The sequence below is a fragment of the Fringilla coelebs genome (genome assembly GCF_963513975.1).
Source record: "Fringilla coelebs genome assembly, chromosome: 1".
Classification (NCBI taxonomy): Eukaryota; Metazoa; Chordata; class Aves; order Passeriformes; family Fringillidae; genus Fringilla; species Fringilla coelebs.
Genome location: NC_140028.1, coordinates 106,664,553 through 106,685,123, shown reverse-complemented (window position 1 = coordinate 106,685,123; position 20,571 = coordinate 106,664,553). Strand labels below are relative to the sequence as shown.

Sequence of the window (20,571 nt, the reverse complement as noted above, 5' to 3'; positions counted from 1 at the left end):
TTTTGCATGCAGAATGGCAGCAGCTGCTCAGGAGCAGGGTGAGAGTTCCTGGAAGTGGTAAAAGTGTGCTGATCTGATGCCTCTCTGTGTCATTTTACGTTCTGATTTATGTCAAGACAGCTCAAGCCCATCCCTCAAATTTTAGACAGCAAAATTCAATTTTGGGTATATTGTCATGATGGCAACTCTGCCTCTGAGATAAATATATAGACTATTTTTCTATAAGCAAAGCAAAATAGAACTAAGCTCTGAAGAATAGACCCTACAAAAAAAAAAAAAAACCCAAAAATCAACCACATCCAAAACTCCACAAAGAAAAAAGTAAATTAACCTCTTCAGCTCACATGAGTTCTCCTATTATTGAATTAGCAAATGGAAAGGAAGTATCCCTGTGTTCTCTAACAGTTTGGCCAAGGTTGAAAGAACAGAAGAACAAAGGCATGATATTATGGCATGGAGCAAAAGAGGCTTTAAAATAATTCAGGAACAAATGTTAAAATGTTTAGGCTGGTCTCTGAAAAAAACCATAAACCTTTTAAAATAACAAATACTTTAGCAAAGACTTTCTGAACAGGGCTCAGAAACACGAGTCTTGCTAAAATTAGTGTGAGCTGTTTATCTACCTTTGTAATGGCTTTGAAATCTCAGCCTATAATATTCCTTGTTAGTCTTTGCCCTCATCAGCTATATAGGAAAGAAAACATTTTCTGTGACTGAAAACACAAGTAGTTGTCTGTCCAGAACTACTGGAAACCCTGCCAAGTTGTCTTAAGTGCTAGATAGGCTCTACAACACATATTAATTCATTTAAGAGCAACTCAGAGGTATTTAAAGCCTTGTAAAGGAAATTATGGGGGCACAAGTGTTAGCCTTTTATATGTTGAGTCAAAAATGTACAAAATTCCTAGTGCATTGTAAAATGAAGGAGCAAGGAAGGCCAAAGTCTTTAACCATCTGAAACAATCTAATCATCCTCTGGAAATGCACTGAGGTGACTATGTTAACTGAAAATTGAGAGATTAAATAAAGTCAGGCTGATAAATCCCCTGAGTACTACTAACTTATTTGTAACACCATTGGAGATGAGTTGTATGACTGGTGTCTCAAGTCAGAAAGCTATGACATTCAGAGGGAAGGTAATTGAAGCCTTCCACTCCAAAGCCCTCAGTACATGTTCAGATTTTATCAATGCAAATCTTACAACCAACAATTTGCATCAAGATAAAAAGTAATTCCTCCTTTGGCTGCCTTGGGATCAATCCATGAGAGAGCACAGGAAGAAATAATAATTGATTTGTGATAATGTATCAACCGTGTCTTTAAGAGAAACAGAAACTGCTCTCCCACACTCACTTTTACACCAGAGTGAAGACCAGTGAAGACCACAGAGTTCTTGTTTCAGAAAATCAAGTGGAATTTTCAATAGAGAAAACCCTGATTGAAAGCAGTCCAATTTCAGCAACCCCTATGAAGCACAGACTGCCAGTTTAAGCATCACAATTTACTCCACCTCTGTGAGAACTCAAAGAAAGGGTTGTTTCTGATGACACAAAAACCTAAATGATTTAGTATTTATACTTAAAATTGTGTATGCATTGTCCCTAGAAGCTGACTGGAAGACAGTGCAGATAGAAGTAACAACAGCATGAACTTCACCAATTCCATATAATTCCTTCCACATTGCTTAAGATGCGTTAAGACAGAGACACAGGTAAAAAGCACAGAAATCATTCCAGTTTGAAGTGACAAAGTCTTTTTACCTGTGTCTCTGTCTTAAGGCATCTTAAATGATGTGAAAGGAATTAAATGGAATTAAATTGGTGACTTCTGACACAGGTTTTTTGGTATATAATTTGTTTCTTCTCTGACTCTCTCAGAACAGCTGACCAAAATTAAGCAGCTAAATAGAGAAGTGCCACAGCTGTTCAAGGAACTGCTATCACCTCCACCTTTTGGGGGATTATTTGTTCCAAATATCATCAATTACAGATTCAGCTGCAAGCATTTTCCCTTTTTAATTCATCTTACTCTTTGAGCTATTCTACAATTGCTGGTAATTTGAACAGGCAAAGAGCTATTTGAGTGCTCCCTGCGTATCTGAAAGACAAGCATTCAGTTCACAACCATTTCTGCAACTATCCTTCCCCAAACACAGGAGAGCACAAACATTTGAAAGAGGTGCTCATGGAGTTTGTGAAAACATGACTCAAACCCAGGAGATTCTCTAGGCCACAACACCCTAAAGCCAGTCAAAATTACTGCATATATTCCTGGTGGGCTTCACAATGGCAATAAAAACAATTCTAAGTCAAGCAGGAGGCAAAAATTGTTGCTTGAGAATTGTTGCTTGATTTTAATTTATCAAATTAGTCAGTGCAGTTCCTGCAATAGACCTATTTTCCATCCTAAAAAGCCTTAAAAATACTAAAATTTTATGTGTTTTATTGTCAAATTATATTTTATATTAACAGAGCTAAAAATGCTACAGTGGTGATTCATCTAATACTCTCTACTTGGGGAGAAATTATTATCCTACTCTTCAAAAAAAACTTCTCTGTCCAACTTTTCTGATAGGCATCCCCATAGATTTTTCTTGGTTCCTCTGGTTGTTACTCTGGAGAACCAGGACCAGCTTCTACTCCCTGCAAAGGTGCCTGGAACCTCACTGACCAACCCCAATGACTAACTTTAATAAAGATACTGAACATTAGACCAGTGTCAGTTCAATTTTTAGAGTTATTATTAGTGATTATTGTTAATTTTTATATATTGAATTTTTGGTGTATAATCTTAATATTTTATGTGTATTTGAAATGGTCATGATTCAAAATATTGTTTATTGCTCTGTATTTCAAGTATACCATTAAATCACGGATTCATTGTGCTCCTGCACAGGAAGTTTAGAAAATAGCATTCTCAGAACAATTTGCTTTCTGCACTGCTTATCTCCAAGATAGATAATTTGGATATAAATCTCTTTTCTAAATGTGATACACAATGCAGCCTACAGTCATCATGACTACTCATCAGTCTCTTCAAAGTAACCCTACCAGGAGACAGTTTAGAATCTTTATTTTTGTTTAATCCCCCAGTTTCTCTTTGGAAAACAGCAAATAAAGGCTCCAGTCATAGAGGTGCTTGTTGCACAGACAGCTTGCTCCCGAAGGTGTTGATTCTGCAGAGCACAAGGAGTTTTGCTGTTGGAGAGCCACTGCCTTGCTTGAGCACTGATTTAGCTGTACACAAGCAAGGCTGCTGATTTCAATGGGACCATTGGCATATCCATGTCTTGAACCGGTGCACAGCCAATAGTTCTGATTCAGGAAAGTGCCAGCGCACGTGCTCGGTGTTACTTGTAATCAAGAAAGCCCCCTTAGCCTGAGGTTAAGCAAAAGACTTTCATAGCATTGAATATCCATGAGAGAATACAGGTGTTTCGCTACCAAGATGCCATAAAAATATAATGCAGAGACAAAAGGCTTCATACGGAGTTACCAACTCAGCGATCTGTCCTAATTTTCATACATTCCAAATGTTAATGAGATACATTCATGCCTGGTTGCAATTTAGCATAGTTCAAGGTAGATTTGAATTACCTGAGGCTGTTATCTCCTTGCTTACATTTGCAAACCAAGATGCTGCTGCTACTGTTCCTTGGAACCTCACAGCTCTTCCATCCCACTGAGCCTCTTGGCAAGCCAGGGATCTTGTGACCTAGTTGCAAAACACCCAGCAGCTGATTTCATTTGGGAGCAAGATATACTATGGGTGCGTAACAAAAACCTTTGGAGCAACATGAGGATTTTGTCAGAAGCTGCTTTAAGGGATGGCTCTTGTAGGAAGCTTAGAAGCACCTCAAGAGATCGTTTGATTGTCCTAAGGCAAGATTAGTTTTAATCACATCATTCTTGAGCAGTGCATGTTCAACCTGTTCTAAAAGACCTTGAATGATAGGTATTGCTCCTTATACTCTGTAGCTAATCCTGTACTGTGTGTCACTATCTTTCCTCTTTGAATACCTTAGATAGAGTCTCAGGTAATTCTTGCTTTAAAATATGCTATTATAATTGAAATTAAATCCTTTTAAATAAAAAGCCTGCTGCATTTATGCAGAGGAATTTACTCCCCACTTCTTTACATTCTTCACTTCTCTTGACTTAACAGAGCTAATTCCACTCTCTTCTTAAACTGTGTTTCCTAGGTCTGTATTTACTATTTTGGGGACCCTGAGAACCCTCTATTTCAGCCATTTATTTGAGTTCTGCTGGCAAACCCAGGAGATTTATGAATATGATTGCAAAGCATTTTGAAAAAGAAATAATTCATGTAACTCCATGCAACCTACAATTGTATTTACAATTGTATTACAGTACAACTATCACTTCATATGAATCCAAGCCCTGGACCACCTTTTGTAGTGAGCAGCCCTAACAAATTTTGTGTACTTTCAGAAACACCTGTGACTAGTTCCACTGCCCTCAGCAACTTGGTTAGAGGAAAAAAAAACAGAAGCAGAAAGATTTGGCTAAATAAGAATGATATATCAAAACACCCAATATTTTAATGAAAGAAACTGAATATCCACACATTTGCACTTCTGTACAGTTTTTGTGATATATATATAATTTTAAGCTGTTTACAAATAACATTTAATGCTTCAAATATTACATAATGTTGATATTATATTTCTAGCAGAAATAAATATATTGCACTTAAAAAGAAACTTTTCATTAGATGTTGCTTCATAGTTTATGTTCACAACTTTTTTTTCCATAAAAAGATTTCCCTCTACCCCCACCCCATACACAGAAACACACACTTCAGTACATGGTGAATGTGCTCACGCAATGCAATATAAACAACAAAGTCAACACAGCAAACAGAAGAACTGTGGTACATTCTGTTAAAGAGGCTACATCCAGTTTTTCTACCTTCCTTATTTTTAAACCAAATCTTTCCTCATGTTTCTGAAGGTACAGTTAAAAAGAAAAAAGATTGTTTAAATGTGCTAAAGGTAAAATACAGCAAACTGTATTTTTTGTCCTTAAACTATCATAAAAAGTTACTTCAGAGCTTATTTAATTCACTGCTTTGTTTTCTCTTATAAAGATAAAATAAAGAAAAAGAAGTTGTCATCTGATAATCTAGAGATTATATGCAAGGACATTTTATTACAGACTGATACATAAATCCTCTGGCCAGTATGTAGATGGTTAATAAAGAAACCACATCTCCTGCAGCAGAAATGCTCTGTAAAGAATAGTGAGAATAAAATCTCACTAAAATCAAAATTAATTTTGAAGTGAGTGTCATCCCCCTGCAGATTATGAGTATATGCACTGTGGCCACAACTTCCTCAAGACAAGAAGTCATAAGTGTTACACTCATCTCACTGTTGCTTTTACCCTTATCTAGGAGTAAATTACCACAATTTATATTGACTGACATTTTTGGAAATGATCCCAAGGTTTTGCAAAAATTGGCATTGATATATCTGTTTCTGTATAGTACAGGCATATAAAGAGGATGTACTACATAATCAAGTTACCAGCCCAACAGCTTTTCAGTTAAAAAAGGTTCCTTTTCAAGTGCCAGTTAGTGTTTGCTGGATGTTGGAAATGGCAACATCTTCTACATGTGTACACGTTGATGCAGTGTCCTGGCCTCCGTGGGTAAAACTGTCTGTGAGAAATTCTGCAATTGCATTCTGAAGGTTTTGGTACCAAGCATGTTAGCTACCATACAACTTACCATCCCTGGACTCATGAAGAAGCATTTCCATAAGGAACTCTACCTTTATCTACTTGGTCTATGCTTGTTATTCAGTTTTCACCCAGAAGAGTACGACTGAAACCCAGTGGCACTCATTTGCTATCTTTGACAGTGCCTCAGGCCATACAAAGCAGTGCTGCAAACCAAAGAGATAAATTAAAAATGGGAGTGTTTATGTTTAGATTCTCAGGGCTCCAAAAGTAGAAGAAAAAATATTCAGAAAAATACATCCAAATCAGTTTTGTTAATATATGGGATGCTTTTGTTGGATTAAAGACTGGAGGGTGTTGACAATCTATGAATAAAATGGTAATACAGGAAAAACACAAAAATATTTGGAACACTTCCAAGTAAAATCTTATCATTGTCTTTGAAAAGCATATTCAGGCATGTTTTCTCCACTCTTCTTAAAAAAAGGCAAAGAGCTCTCACCCCCCCCAAAAAAACCAAACAAAATCAAACAACATAAACCAGCTCCATTTTTCTGAGCCAAGAAAAAAGCTCATAAAGGTGAAGAGCACTTCTCATGGGATATAAAACGTGAATTGTATTTGGAAAATAAATTTTAGATTATATTTGGCATTCCTAGCCCATCTACCAACAACAGATGTTCTGTCCTGAAAGTGATGCAATTTTGACAGCAGTACAGCAAGTCGTTAAATAAATTACTGGGCTATTGTCAAAGTGGTGGAGATAATTTTTTTTTTTTTTTTTCAAAAGTGATTTTACTCTTTAACCAATTATTACAAATTCACATTTATTTTCTTCCAGTTGTGAGTTCAGGGCTAAAGCTGATTTGTACTTGGGTTTTAATCTTTCCTGTACTGTTCCTATATTGTTGCTGTAATTTAAATCACTGTTCCTACTGCCAGACTTCATTTTTAGATGACAGTGTGCAATGAAATCCTGCCCCCATTGCAGTCAATAAATTTCCATTTGACTTCAGTTGGGTAGAAATTTTATTCCTGGAATCACTCCCATACTTCCCCAGGCCTAAAGGAAGGTGAGGGGGACATGGAGCAGAAACATTGTGAGGTGGCAAGACATCTTCACTGGACATCCTGTGGCCTCTGTGAACTTAATCCCTTTAACCTCAAATCTCTGCAACAGGTTTTGTAGGTAGGACTGTGAGGGCAAGGAAGAGGAAGTGAGGAATGGACATATCTCACTATGGACATACCTATTGATCTCATTCCCGGGGAAATCTGTCCCGAGCTGGCTTCATTCCTTTGCTTGGGACCTGCCTGTGATTTTGCATTAGTGGGCAACCCAGTGGGTTGCTGCTGCAAAGAAATTAAGCCATCAGAGAGAAGCACAAGAAGGGATGAGCCCAATGAGAGAGACTTGGTTTGGCTGGAAAAATCAAGCTGTAGATTTTGACAGATAATTCTGCATCATCTGTAATACAAAATTCATCAGAGAAAATCTGGAAGAGGAGTTGGCTTTACCATGTTTTTGTATCGAGACAGCCTACTGCCATGTTATTTCATATATGAATCATACTTCATTTGTAGTGGAAAGCTCTTTTCTTTCATTTAATTTTTTTTTTTTGTAAATGAAGATGTCAAAATCCAGTTTCATTCTCCAGAAAGAGCCTGGAGAATTTGCTCTGAGACAGTATAAGGGGCATTTCTGCATGCCAAATATTGGTGTTCTCAGAGCAGTGACTGGCACAGGGCTGAGAAGATTGTGCAGTTTATTTCTGTGAATTTGGTTCATGAAGGAAGGTGATGTATGAGCAGCCTTTATGTCACATGTTGACCGTGTCTCGATCAGCATGCCTAAATCAGCCCACCTGTTTCAAACTTGTTTTTGGACTCATAAAAAAGTGGCCTACTCACTTGATCCTTTCCTGAAGGAAGTATCAACAGTAAAACTACTGGAACTACTGGCTTGAGTTCTTGACCTAGCTATATCCCCTGAACTCCAGATATGTTAATGAAGCTGCAGAAGGAACCAGATAAAAGAAACAGAATTTCCCCACAGGCTTTAGTGCATGTCATCCTAGGATCTTCACACAACTCTTCAGTCAAACAACCAAAGTGAAAACTTTCTTCCAAACCTCTTCTGTAATTATTGTTTCTGTAGAGTCATGTTTACTTGAAGAATTACATTCTTGTAGGGTCAGTATCACCTAATTTCCTGAAAAATAGGGGGTTTATCTCAAAACCAGTTATAAGTAGGCACAGTCTTGCAACATGCACTTTTCCTGTGAATCTGATCACCTACAGCAAAATCTAATATTTGGGTACACCAAGACAAATTCAGTGTCTGATTCTGAGCCATTTAAATACTGCAGAGCTTGGCCTGTTATATTAATTCATGGAACTCCTTGTAGTAGGTCTGAATTGTAAATAAATTTTCCTTTTTATTTACATACAGAGCATAGGAGTTGCAAATTGACCCAGGTCAGTTTTCATCAGCAGGTCCAATAGTGATTAATGGGGAATTAGGGTGATTTTGCAGATAACTTGGTTGAAAAGGTGATTGAAATGGCCAACTTGAGAAGATTTTGAATTCAGCTACTAGAAAATACATAATGATGGTCTTTTCCTGTGGGAGGCATGTGCCTTGCCTTGCACTTTGCAGAGATGGGAGTAGGTGATTCAGCGCTCCGCTTTTTACCGTATGACACCAATCCAGAATGGTGAAAAGCAGAGGACAATAAGTCTGTTTTGTGTTCCAGCTCTACAGAGATCTGTAATATATGAGATTATATATGCTAGTTCTCTTTTGTCAGTAGATGTATTATCATCTATAGCTGGGATGCAACTCGACACAGAAACTCTGTGTCAACTTAATATTTACAGTGGAATCCCAGCTCTTGCCACACAGAAAACCAACATCACACTGGTGCTCTTTCCAGTAGTGCAAAGGATTCATGCTAGCTCTCTGCAGACAAGGTCATTATTTTCTTATGCCTCTATAGCTCCTCCATTGCATCAGACACAACATACTAGAAAAGGGGACAGTACCTTGAATGAGAGCCCCAAATACTAACTGAAAAAAGTCAGACATTAATTTAAAACAACTTTTGTGTGAAGTCCTGTACTGATATTTTTCCAAGGAAACTCCACCATTACAGTGGGACATGAAAAAACTGGTTTTCCCTGGCCAAGCTGATGCCTTTTATAATAACAGCCATAACCAAACCAAACAAAATCAGAACAAGTGGAAAGATATTCCAATGCCACTCATACCAGTCCATTAATCATAGTTTGTCCCAGAGAGTCTCTAGACTGATCTAGCCTGAAATTGCGTTAACTTGGTACACATCTGCAGCTGGAAACAGGTCTTCAGTGGCATGCACAGCAGCAAACAAGCACTGCTTTAAAATTGGAAATCTTGGGTTTCTAAGTTTAAGCAACAGATTTTTCCAAATCAAAATTTCTCTTCATTATATCTTAACCGACAGTTAAATTGTTCCTCCTCAGATATAGGACAAACTTCCTTTTTAGACTGAAGGACAGAATACATTATTACTACTACAGTCCTGTAACACAGTTCTTTTTTTGGAACCAATAAGTGTTTTGTGAAAGAAACAAACAAAGAAAGAAAGACTTGTAAATAGCGTTCTCTTTGTGATTATAGTAGCAACTAAGGAATACTGGTTTTGGTGAATATATGCCAGTCTTAAAAAGGACAGTGGTCTTCTCCACTTTGTCCTGTTTTCAGCAAATCTATGCTGAGATAGCCTAAAACATGCGCAAAGTTGTAGCAATACATTTTTCTGTTTAGATGCTCATCAGTCACAAGAAGAGATGAAGATGAGTAAGAGTATTGCCTTTTTTAGAATTCATCTAGCATATGAAAAAAGACCTATAGACAATTAGTTTGTACACTGCTGCTTAAAGATAATCTCTCTCCACTAGGTATAATGCACCTTTGGAACAAGCTGCACGAGACCAAAGATCCTGGGGACTTTGGGATCCATTTTGGCTGTGTTACACTTAGATCTGTGAGCAGCTCCAAGCTGCATGCTCTCTTCTTGTGATCCCTCAAAAGAGGAATCTGTATCCACAATGCATTTTCTTAGCTGGTTTGTCATGAGTTCAGCGCTCCTGCCACAGGCCTTTCAGGAAGGTCCCTTGTATTTTGTCGTAGCAAACTTGCACATTTAAAATCTCGTGTTCCTCTTGCCGCACGCCGCTCATACAAACGGTGTCATCACTGCGGAAGAGTGGCGCAGTCCTTGGATAGCTGCATAAGGACCCTGCTGGAAATAATGGTGGTACCTTGGCATGTGGAAGGATGGGAAAGTGGGGCCACTACCTTGCATGGAGCTGGCTATAGCAGAGGGTGTAAGAGGCATTCCCAGGCGGCTGTACGGAGGCAGAGATCCTTGGATTGGATGAGGAATGGGTGTAGCTATGGATGCAGTGCTGGTACCCAGGGCACTCAAAGACTGTGGGTGCTGAAATCCTGGGAAACTGGTTGAAGAGGAAACCCAGGAACTGAGAGACAAGTTATCAGATGTTGTAAAGGCTGACCCTGCAAGCAAAGAGAAAGAATACCTAACATTGGCACATGAAACTGGTAAAGTAACAAAGAGGGAGAAAATGAGTCCTTCACAGCAAGCCTGGCTTCAATGACCAGTTGTCATTGGAAAAACTTCCCAAATACTTCCGTCTTTAAAATGTTATTTGCTTGTTGCTGTCCTTTATCGCCCCGTCTTAGACAAATTTCCATTTTCAGAAGCTGGTTCCAGCGGTTTCAACAGTGAAATCAGCTTTGCACATTGAACATTTTAGATAGTAAACACTGAAGCACGTTGTAATGCTGCCTCTAAACACTGACATATCTACTCTCACATGGAAATTCACTGTATTACATCCCTGTTTTGAAGACATACTTGTAGATTCTTACAACAGATCCTTAGTAGAACTGTTGTTTTGGGGGTTTTTTCCCAAAATTTAAGTGTGGCAAAAATGCAGAAAAATGTAATTTGCTCTACAAGTTTTCATTTTTTTTAATCCCAGTAAACCCTGTCAACACTACATCTTTCCAGTCAACCTGATTATTTCATAATATAGAGCAAAAAATCCTAAAAACATAAATGTCAAAGTATTCATTGTTTTTCCAACTGTGTACAGTACTCTAATAAACAACACCAGTGCTAATTCATAGTAAGAGGTGCAGAACTTGCTCTGAAGGTAATTATCTACTTTTGATCAAATAAAAGTGTTCTGTTTGTCATTCTGTTTTGGGTTTGTTTAATTTGAAAAGTTTCAAAACCTATTTCCACAAATCTTCCAACTCTTTAAATTACTTTTTGTTTACTGAAGATTGAAGAATCATAAAAATAAATGGTTTCTTAAAATTAGAATGAATTACTTATGTTGACAGTAAAATTTTGGGGAAACAATAATCTGTTTGGATAATTACACATGGTCATTTTAAAATAATCTGATGACTGTGCTGTCCTTCATCTCTGTAGTTCCTATATGCATCTGGTCATCATCATATGTCTGATTTTCAGAAATGGAGAATACAACAAAATGCTATAAATAAACTAATTGTACTCCTCTTTAAACTGTAATTTAAATCTTGTCTCTTATGCATTTTCTTACTTGACAAGCTTTCTTACTTTAGCAAATAAATTTGTTGGAAAGAGTATTTGATTAAATATAATTTCAATTCAGTATTGCAAAACATTCTGAGACAACAAATTTTGTAACAGGTGCTAGTTTCATAAATCTAATTCAAGAAGGGAGGTTTATCCAAACTGTAGAATGAAAACATATGAAGATGTCTATCCATCAAGGAAAACTTACTGGAATTAAGTAAAGTAACCAATCATAGCCATATACTCAAACCAAACTATAAGCAAAAAAACAGCAGAAATAAAAAGTGTATATTGTTGGGAGTTTTTTTTAAAAAATCATTAATCTCTTATGGGATATATTTCCAAGCCATGAATTATTTTTCCTCTGCTTAATGCAACAAGTAAAACAGCCCAGTAACAAGAAAAATAGATTGTGCCAATTTAGCAGTGGAGATAAACTTGAACCAAATCCTGGTCCTGCCACTGAACCAAATCCTAACTGCAGGGAAATTAGGATCCAGAGCCAACCTCTAAGTATGACACATTACTCACAGACCACAGAAAAACCCTTGACAAAGAGAGTATCCGAGCATTACTGCACTACAGGGAAAGCAGGGTGCAAATCTGGATTTGCCCAGAAAGTTTTCATTTGGCTCTGTTCCAGGTGGCTACTATGAATCCTGTGGATGTGTGTGAATACAGGCACAGAGAAATTATGGATTAAAGAGTTTCCATTGAATTTATGTATTTCCTATTTGTTAATTCCTTTGGAATTAGACACCTTGTACTGTAGGTTAGATGCTTCCATCTTTAGACGGCTGAAATTTGCTGAGCAGAGAATGCTCTGGGAGGGTGCTGAGGTAATTACCAAGTCTATCACTGCTATTTATTTCTTTGTTTTATGCAGAATGAGGTATCTGATTCTTTCCTATGAATGACTGTGAAATGATTGTAGGGCTGGAACATTCTCCTATAAGGAAAGGCTTGGAGAACTGGACTTGTGGAGGCTTGAGAAGAGCAGACTTTTGGGACACCTAATTGCAGCCTGTCAGTGCTTAAAGCAGCCTATGAGAAAGCTGGGAACAGTTTTTTCACAATGATCTGTCACAAGTACGGGCTTTAAACTAAAAGTGGGTAGATTTAGAGTAGATATAGAAAAGAAATTTTTTACTGTGAGGGTGATGAAACACTGGTTGGTGAAACACAGGTTGCCCGGAGAGGGGCCAGATGTCCCATCCCAGGAAATATGCAGGGTCAAGTTGGATGGGGCTCTAAGCATCCTGATCTAGTTGAAGATGTCCTTGCTCTCTGAAGGGGGTTTGCACTACATGACCTTTAACAGTCCCTTCCAACACTAACTGCCCAATGATTTTCACAAGGAACTTCCTCAAGCATCCTTTCCTGTTCCAGCTGATTTGGTCTCTAATTGCAGCTTAGTACTCCACATACCACTTTTGCCACCACCAAGGGAATTAGTACTTCTGAGGCAATCAAGGTCTCACAGAGCTTGTAACACACACCACCCAGCAATACATATGTATTTGGCTCTCAACCCTTATCTTTGTGGGGGAACATCCATCAGTTTTGCATGCAAGGCAGTTTTAAAATTCATTGGCAGAAATGAAAATATCTATGGAATTTCAATAAGAACATTGTTTCTCTCCTTGTATTTTGGAGGAGTTTTCATTATTTAAGGAAACTAGACCTAAAGAGAGAGCAAAGGCAGTACCAGTTACTCATGTGTAAGAGCACTATGATTTACCTTCTGTGCATGTCTCTGGTTGCCCAGAACACTCACGTCCCATGTAGCATATGGCTCCCAGATTAGAAAAAAGTTCTTTGCCATGATTCACAATTTTCCTCGCTTACTCATTTGCCATATTGCAAGCAAATGCAGGACTGTACCCTTTTATTACACATAAAATTAATTGTAATAAAGTGGTACATCCCCCATGACACCTTTCTAAGGACTCTCTTCTGAAGAGATTTAACGGCCAGCTCTCACACCTGGTTCATTTTGTCGCTCCCAAGGGAGGACATCGTACTAGGGAGAAATTTAATTCTTGAAGAGAAGGTGCTTTGCTCTGAGCACTTCCAGCAATGGAAAATTTAATACTGTTTTCAACAATAGCTGGCCTAGTGTCTAAGTTGACATGAAGCAAGGTAATTCCCCAGAACTATGTGAAAGGATGGCACCATAGCAGGTGCCATCATAGAAGTTGCTTGAGAAACTCCATAATCTAAGGACCTGCTCTTAGAATAGATGTGTAAAAACAAGCCCACCTAATCACATTTTGCTGAAGAGCAACTCATGGTTAAAAATAAGTGTGTTTTCCCTGCACAAGTCCAAATAGCTCATGACCAGAAAGAATGTTGTTATCTTAGCAGCACTGTATGAAGTTAGAGGACAAGACAAGGGCACTGCCAGTCGGAAGACAGATAGAACTGCTTTACCTCAAGTGGCTGTGGCATATCAGGCAGGTCACAAAGTCAACGTGCAAACTATAATGCAAGACAAGTTTATGCTAGTCAGCAATCCTACAGGAAGGGTTTGAGATCTATTTCCAGTGGTTAATTATGACAGATGCAATTTCTCCAGTAAGTATCCCCGCAAAGATCAAGTCTGTCTTGTTACTACTTTTGCTGCTGCTAATGCAGACAAATTGTTTGATGAAGCATTTAGGGCTAATTGCTTCAGCAGGAACAGCACCTTTAAGAGACTAACAGATAACAATTAAACATCAATTTTTTAGGGAGCTACCAAATTTTCTTCCTGAGGAAGAAAAGTCAGCAAACCACAGGCTGGTTGAGGATGGTTAGAACTAAGTCCTCTGTTCACAGAAGGCTGGAGGGGCAGCAAGTGGCACATCTGCATGGTGCTTTACGAGTGGTGTAGAGCCCACCTAGTAAGTCCTGCCAAGAGATGGGGAGTGTTAGCTTGTTCTCAGCACCACAGTAATGAAGTATTCTGGTTTGCAGACATCTTGAAGAGGAAGCAGAACCAATTCTCTCCTGATGGCAAAAATTATATGGTTGTCTCTAGAATGGCCTCCTGGATTGAACTGCCCACACCAGTGCTGTGGGCACATCAGATATCCCAAAGAGACAAAAGGTAACAATTATTCTTCTTCATTACATGACTTCATGGTAGAGAGACACACCAGAGAAATGCTTTAGAGTACCAACTTTAGGTACTGCCCGTGGTCCTGCTTTTCTCAAGCATAACTGAGTCACCACAGTTTACATCATGAGCATGTTTTCCTACCTCTGCTTTGTGTTGCCTGGCTGTCATCTCCAAGATCATCTTCTCCTCCATAGGTCCGAATGGGGGATCGAGCATAGGAATGCTTTTGGATAAGGCTCTCCACACTTTCTCTGTAAAAGGAAACAACCTAATATATCAATACCATCCTAAGCAGCAACCTATTTTGTTAAGGTAAATACAATGCCTTTTCCTGTCCAGATCACAGCTTTCTCACACAGGCTCTCCAAAGTTGCTTAAAAAAGACTTACCTCATAGCACGATATTGGAAAAGCCAGATTTAGCCTACATTTTTTTAATATTGGGGATCACTGCTTACCAGCTTCTTCACAGAGTGAACTTCCTACTGTGCTTCCTGGATGTGGTCTCAGCCAGTGAATATCAGACCAGCGCTCTTCATAAATTTGAAAATGCAAACTCTGCAGTTATTTGTGCTGAGTGATGAGTCTGGGTTCAAAGAGACACCTGTGGTCCAGCTCCTTTCAAACAAGGTTTTGCATCGCACATGACCACCTCATTTGCTGCTTTCCCCTTTTTCTGAAAGCAGGGGCAAAGATAGGTGTGTCCAGAGGCAGCTCAGCTCTGACTGTGCTCTCTCAGCATCACAGTGGAGGGCAGTTTGTAGCAGGAAGTCTGCAGATACTACTGATCTCGTGCCACATCTATTCTGGGAGGTTAGCTGTGTCTGCCAGGCCCCTGCCTCGCTGGTAGCACAAATCACTGGAGTCACCCAAACCATTTTTAAATAGAAGGAAGGCATATCTGCACGATAAGCCTTAGTAGTTTGTAAGGAAGATCCAACCTTACACATTCCAAGCGCATTTCCATGTAAGTATGTGGCATTATACCAAAGATGAAAATGACCTAGGCACATTTCCAAAATGGCTTTGACCTTCTGTTCCTGTTTAAGAAATCTAAGTAGCAATAGTTGTTTAAATCTGCTACTTGAGGAAGGTTTTGTCTGAATTTACCATTTGTCCATTCATACTTGCTAATGCCCTTTGCTTAGAGAGTGCTCCTGTTCCAGAAATTCCAAGGAAAAATATTTTTCAAGTAACATGATAAATCACAGTGGCATATGTTTTCCTTTCCTACAGTAAGTCCATTATGGTCATTTTGTCCTTGGACTATCGCTGGCATCATTACTTATGCTAGTCTTCTCAGAAAAAAATAAATAAAAAGAGGATCTTATCAAAGTGATTTACTTGTGTCAGGACTGGAAGTGGACTGAAAGCAATGGCAGTTCCTACATAGAGGATGATATAATTGGATTACTGCCTTTTAAGTGATTGAAAACAGTAGGCATATCAGGGCTATCTTGAAGAAGATTTTCCAAAGAAAAAGACAGATGGCATTGTTTACATTATGTGCTGAATGCCTCTTGAAACATTAGACTTTCTTCTGAAGCAGAATGTGAAATGCACAGAATTTTACTTGACCAAAAGGGCTATTTCATATGAGTACAGCATAACAGAATAAAAAATTAGACCAGTGTTGTCTGAGTGATTTAGATACTGGTATATAAACATATTCATAATCCAAGAATTACTAGTCTATCAAGGTCTGAAAAATAAATTTAATACAGGTGATTGTCTGTATTGTCTCTATTGACTTTATTTCTAGTAAGGGTCTGCTTATAACAGCAGATATTACAGCACATAATAATATCCTGATGCAACAGAAACAATGCAGGCTGTAGTTTTAGCACAGTGGGCCAATTTCACCTCTAAAACATTGGATCCAATGGCGGCTTGGGGATAAACTCACCCCAATAAATTTACATTTGAATTACCTACAGGGATTTAAAGCTAAATCAAATGCCCACAATTATTGCAGACTAAATTCTTTCCAGATGGGTTTGTATGCTAGACAGAGAACTCTATTATTCTATATGGTTGTCTTCTTTTAAAGGAAAAAGAGAGATGACTTCTTAGTGAACCCTGAATCTGCAAAGTTTGAAACCAGGGAACTATGTGGTAGGTTTATTTATTTATTTTATGCTGTAGTGTTGCAGATAGTATGGAAAAGGTTTTGGAAGATTAATCTCATTCATCGGCACAAGAGGCAAAGGTTTTTATGGCAGAGGGAATGTGGAAACTTGGATCAGGGAAAACAACTAATCTCACAGAAACAGTTCCTTTTGCGCAGCTGAGATTAAATATTCAAAACTGTATGAGCTTATCTTGACTAACCACGTTGGTTGTTTATGCTATAATCACAAAACACCTACTGAATTTTCATTTTAGAGGTTGAGGCTGTGACTCTCATCCTGAGTGCAAATCATTGAGATTCACACCAGAATTTAGGCACCTGCCCCCACAGTCTCCAGGTGGCTCCTCTTCTTTCCACATACAACACACACTGCATATAAACCTCCAAACAGACCTACAAAGTGCAAAAGGCTGAGCACACCCAAGTGTGCAAAAGGAAACAGGAGAAAAAAAAGAAGTGGCGTATTTTCTCCACTCAAAAGGCATATCTCAGAGTTATACTCCAAGCACTGTTTCTTCTACTTAGGAAAACAAGAGCAGAAGTCTTTCCTTCCCCTTGTGTTTCAAAGGAAAAGGGTGTGGTGCCCTCTGCACCATGCTGCAATATTCCATCCTCAGAGAACACTACTTGAGTCTGGATAGAGAAGGCAGCAGTTGCAATTCATTTAACCTATAAAAACATTTGGATTTTCCCACATAGGTTGGAAAGAGGAGACTAACCTACTCCACCCTTTAGAGACAGAGGTGCCTTAGGACTCACTCCAGCACAGATATGTAGGAGGAAGCAAAACTTTAACAACAAGACTTAAGTGCCTGTGAAATCTAGTTCAAAATGCAGGAGCAAAGCTGGCAATCTGGAACGCAGATTCCTTCTTGTATCCTTGTTTCCACTGGGTACAAAAGGGACTTAAATCTCAAAATCTTTCTGAAAATTCTCCTTTTGGAAGTATGAACCCTTTAGGTTATCCCAAATATGGTGCTCTGGAGAGTGGATTAATAAAATACATTTTTTTCAAGTCACAAACACTAACACTACTAAAAGGGAAATACATTATTTCCTCTGGCTTTATAGTTCTGTATGCAACATCAGTTATTTCAATGTGGTTCCAAGGATTTATGGAAATAGTTTTATAAATTACTGAATCATAAATTAATATTTGCCGCTTTATGAGTCTATCATTAATTTAAAAAATAGCAAGTGAAGAATATGGTGGAGGTTTTTTTAAAGCTGTCTTTGCTAGTTTTTCAGCACTGTTCCGCAGTAAACATGTTGTTTGAAGAACAAAGTGACTTCCAGTAGCTCAATACTGAATTTCTGTCTTGTTTCTTTGTTTGAGATCAGAGACTTGTTATCTAATACTGGGGCCCAACAATTTTTACCTTTTAATGTGTTTAAGAACTCTACTGTTTCTTCTATTAGCAAGAAATTAGCATTAAACTTTGTTCTGAGAGAGATCACAAGCTGCCAGTTGAATATAGGAAAGGTGTCTTCTTTCTGTCAAATGTTTTTGCATGGTCTACCAACAAGTTCGGTCTTCCATGCTGTTCTTCAACTCACAGATATCTTGGAAATACCCAGAGGAGGGGAAAGCATCAATACACACAATATATTACTATGATTAAGTTGTGCAATGTGTACAACTGGATAGTAGTAGGAGATGACAGGCTGGAGAAGAGCAAGTTAGGGACTGAAGCTGCTTGAGGAAAATGATCCATGTGCCAAAGGGAAAGGAGAAAACTAAGCTCGTATTGGCAAGCACACCCACAGAGAAGAGGCAAGGAAGGACAAATGTGAAGAGAGATAATAGGAAAAGGAGCTCTGGCTGATCCCAATAATCTGCATTCCAACAAAAGCACAGCCCTGTCAAAAAACCTTATTATGAATGAAGCACTTGTCTCCTTTGTCCAAGAAATAAAACAGCAAAATTTGAACCTGAAATCAAAGCACATGAAAGGCTGAGAGAATTCATCTATTAGAAAGGGTTTAGGGTGCACAGGGAACATCTTGCTATTCTGCAGGTTCTAACCTCTTGATTAAACTTTTCCTTCTTGCCTCTGCTGGCAACCGATTCTAAAACAAAACTTCTGGCTAGGGGTGCTTTGTGTCAAGTCTTTGCCTTGTTTAGGTAACAGTGCCCTGGGCAGTGTGTATACAGTGCCCTGTATGTACAGAGTAGCCTCAAAGGACCAAAAGAAGGTGGGAAAATCCTGATGCTGCTCACAAATTATTCACTAACACTTTACAGACCAAACCCAAGATTTGTCATGGATTTGAGCTGGGAGAGGGCAGAGAACAGAATTGGCTTGGTGAGTAGCTGAGGCTCTGTGTGAGGGTGCTCACTTCCTTTTGCTGTCAACCCAGATTATAGAAGTTCTCTCAGGAGATGATAAAGTCCCAGATTACCCTGAGCAGGATCTTTAATCAAGATGAAAGAACAGGGCTTCTTTGTAGGTGGGAGCAGGCATCTCTGATGTCATTTTTTCTGCTCCTTTTGCTATGACTGTACTTCAGCTGTGCATGCACAGCAGCCTGGTGATCACCACGACCCTGATTTTGAGTTTGGCAGAAGGGAGATTGAAGCCTACCTTCTCCCTTTGGGACAAAAATGCTTAAGACAATATATTTAGCATTGGTGAAGGTGTCAAGAAGGCTGATTCAGAAGTAGCTTGCTGGAACCAGGGCATCCAGTATCAATCTCAGATCTACACCATGGCTACAAAGAGGGTGAAGTTTGATGAAAGGGGCAGCCATCCCTTCCAGGGGGAGTCAGGATCAAGCTTCTTAGAAGGCAACATGCTAAAGTCAAACCATGATGAGAAGGAGCAAGTGGCTGAGCCAGGCACTCTGAATTTTTGTCTTCTGCACAAGCTACTGTTTCAGAAATGGCTACAAGAGGTAAGAAATTCAGGGCAGAACTGAAAAGCTTCTTATTATTAACTTTTTTTTTTTGTTTACGCTTTGCTATCCAAGGGCTAGGTATGCAGAAAGGCAAGGATATTCCCAGAATCTGCTCCCTGTGCCTGGTGTCATGGGGTTTGAATTTTTCTACTTTTTTTCTTGTTCTTTGCAAGGAAAGGCAATGTCAATTTAAAAAAAAAAAATTAAAAAAAAGAAGGAAAATAATAGTAAAACTGACAATCGTGTTTTGCTTGACCATTCCAACAAAAAGAAAAATACAGAACAGAACAGGATATAAAGTGTATGAATTATCAGTTTGCAGCCTGAATGACTTCTTTAGTTCTGCATTTCAAAGGTTTCCTTTTTTTGTAGCTGCCAGTTAGTATGTTTGGAAGAAAGCCCAGATAACAGAAGATGTCAGAAGTGAGGTGAGGTGAAGACAGATGGAATAAATGGGCTGAGAAGGCACAAAAATAAACTTGTCGGAAGTCGCACTGTAGTAGGACTTTTTTTAAGGGAAAAGATGACTAATTTGTCCAAGACACAAGTGCTAAAAACAAGTCTCTAAAAAAAAAAAAACCCCAACAAAATAACCCAACCAACGAATAAAACTCCCCCCAAAAAACCAACAAAAACCACTCACCTCCCGAAAAACCAAAATGACGTAGCAGGAAGAGCAAATTGATTTCTGTAACAGCAGCTACCAGTGAACAACTTATGCTGTCAGAACCACTGTTGAGATATCACTCAGCCTTTATGTACCTGTGGCTTTTATTTGCTACTTTACATATGCACAAACATACAGACATTAATTTTCTACATATACTTGCTCCTACTGGTAGATAGAGGCTGACCACAGGAACATAGTTCAGGTTGAGGATGGTCCATGGTATGGTCCAAATCCTTGAGCAGAACAAAGTAGTTCTGTTCCACTGCTTAGGTTACAACTGAACCAACCAGGGAGAAAACAAGGCATACAGGCTACAGTAGCTCATGTGACCTGGCCCAAAAACTCATCCAGAGCTGCAAAAAACTTTCACACAGAGTCAAAACTGCTGGGCAAGTGTTGGATGGATGCATTACTGCAAGAATTTGTACAAGA

At 38.7% G+C, this 20,571-nt stretch overlaps 1 protein-coding gene across 1 annotated transcript in view; it reads right to left on the bottom strand.

Annotated features, from left to right (window-relative positions):
* Positions 1–8,516: 8,516 nt before the first annotated feature.
* Positions 8,517–20,571, bottom strand: part of TBX20 (T-box transcription factor 20) — a 35,618-nt gene continuing 23,563 nt past the window's right edge. Inside the window, exons 7-8 of the mRNA XM_084207634.1 lie at positions 14,583–14,692; positions 8,517–10,263 (exon numbers count right to left, since the gene is read on the bottom strand). Coding sequence (XP_084063760.1) covers positions 9,923–10,263; positions 14,583–14,692 — 451 coding nt within the window. The 3' untranslated portion in view covers positions 8,517–9,922. The remainder of the gene's footprint in view (positions 10,264–14,582; positions 14,693–20,571) is intronic.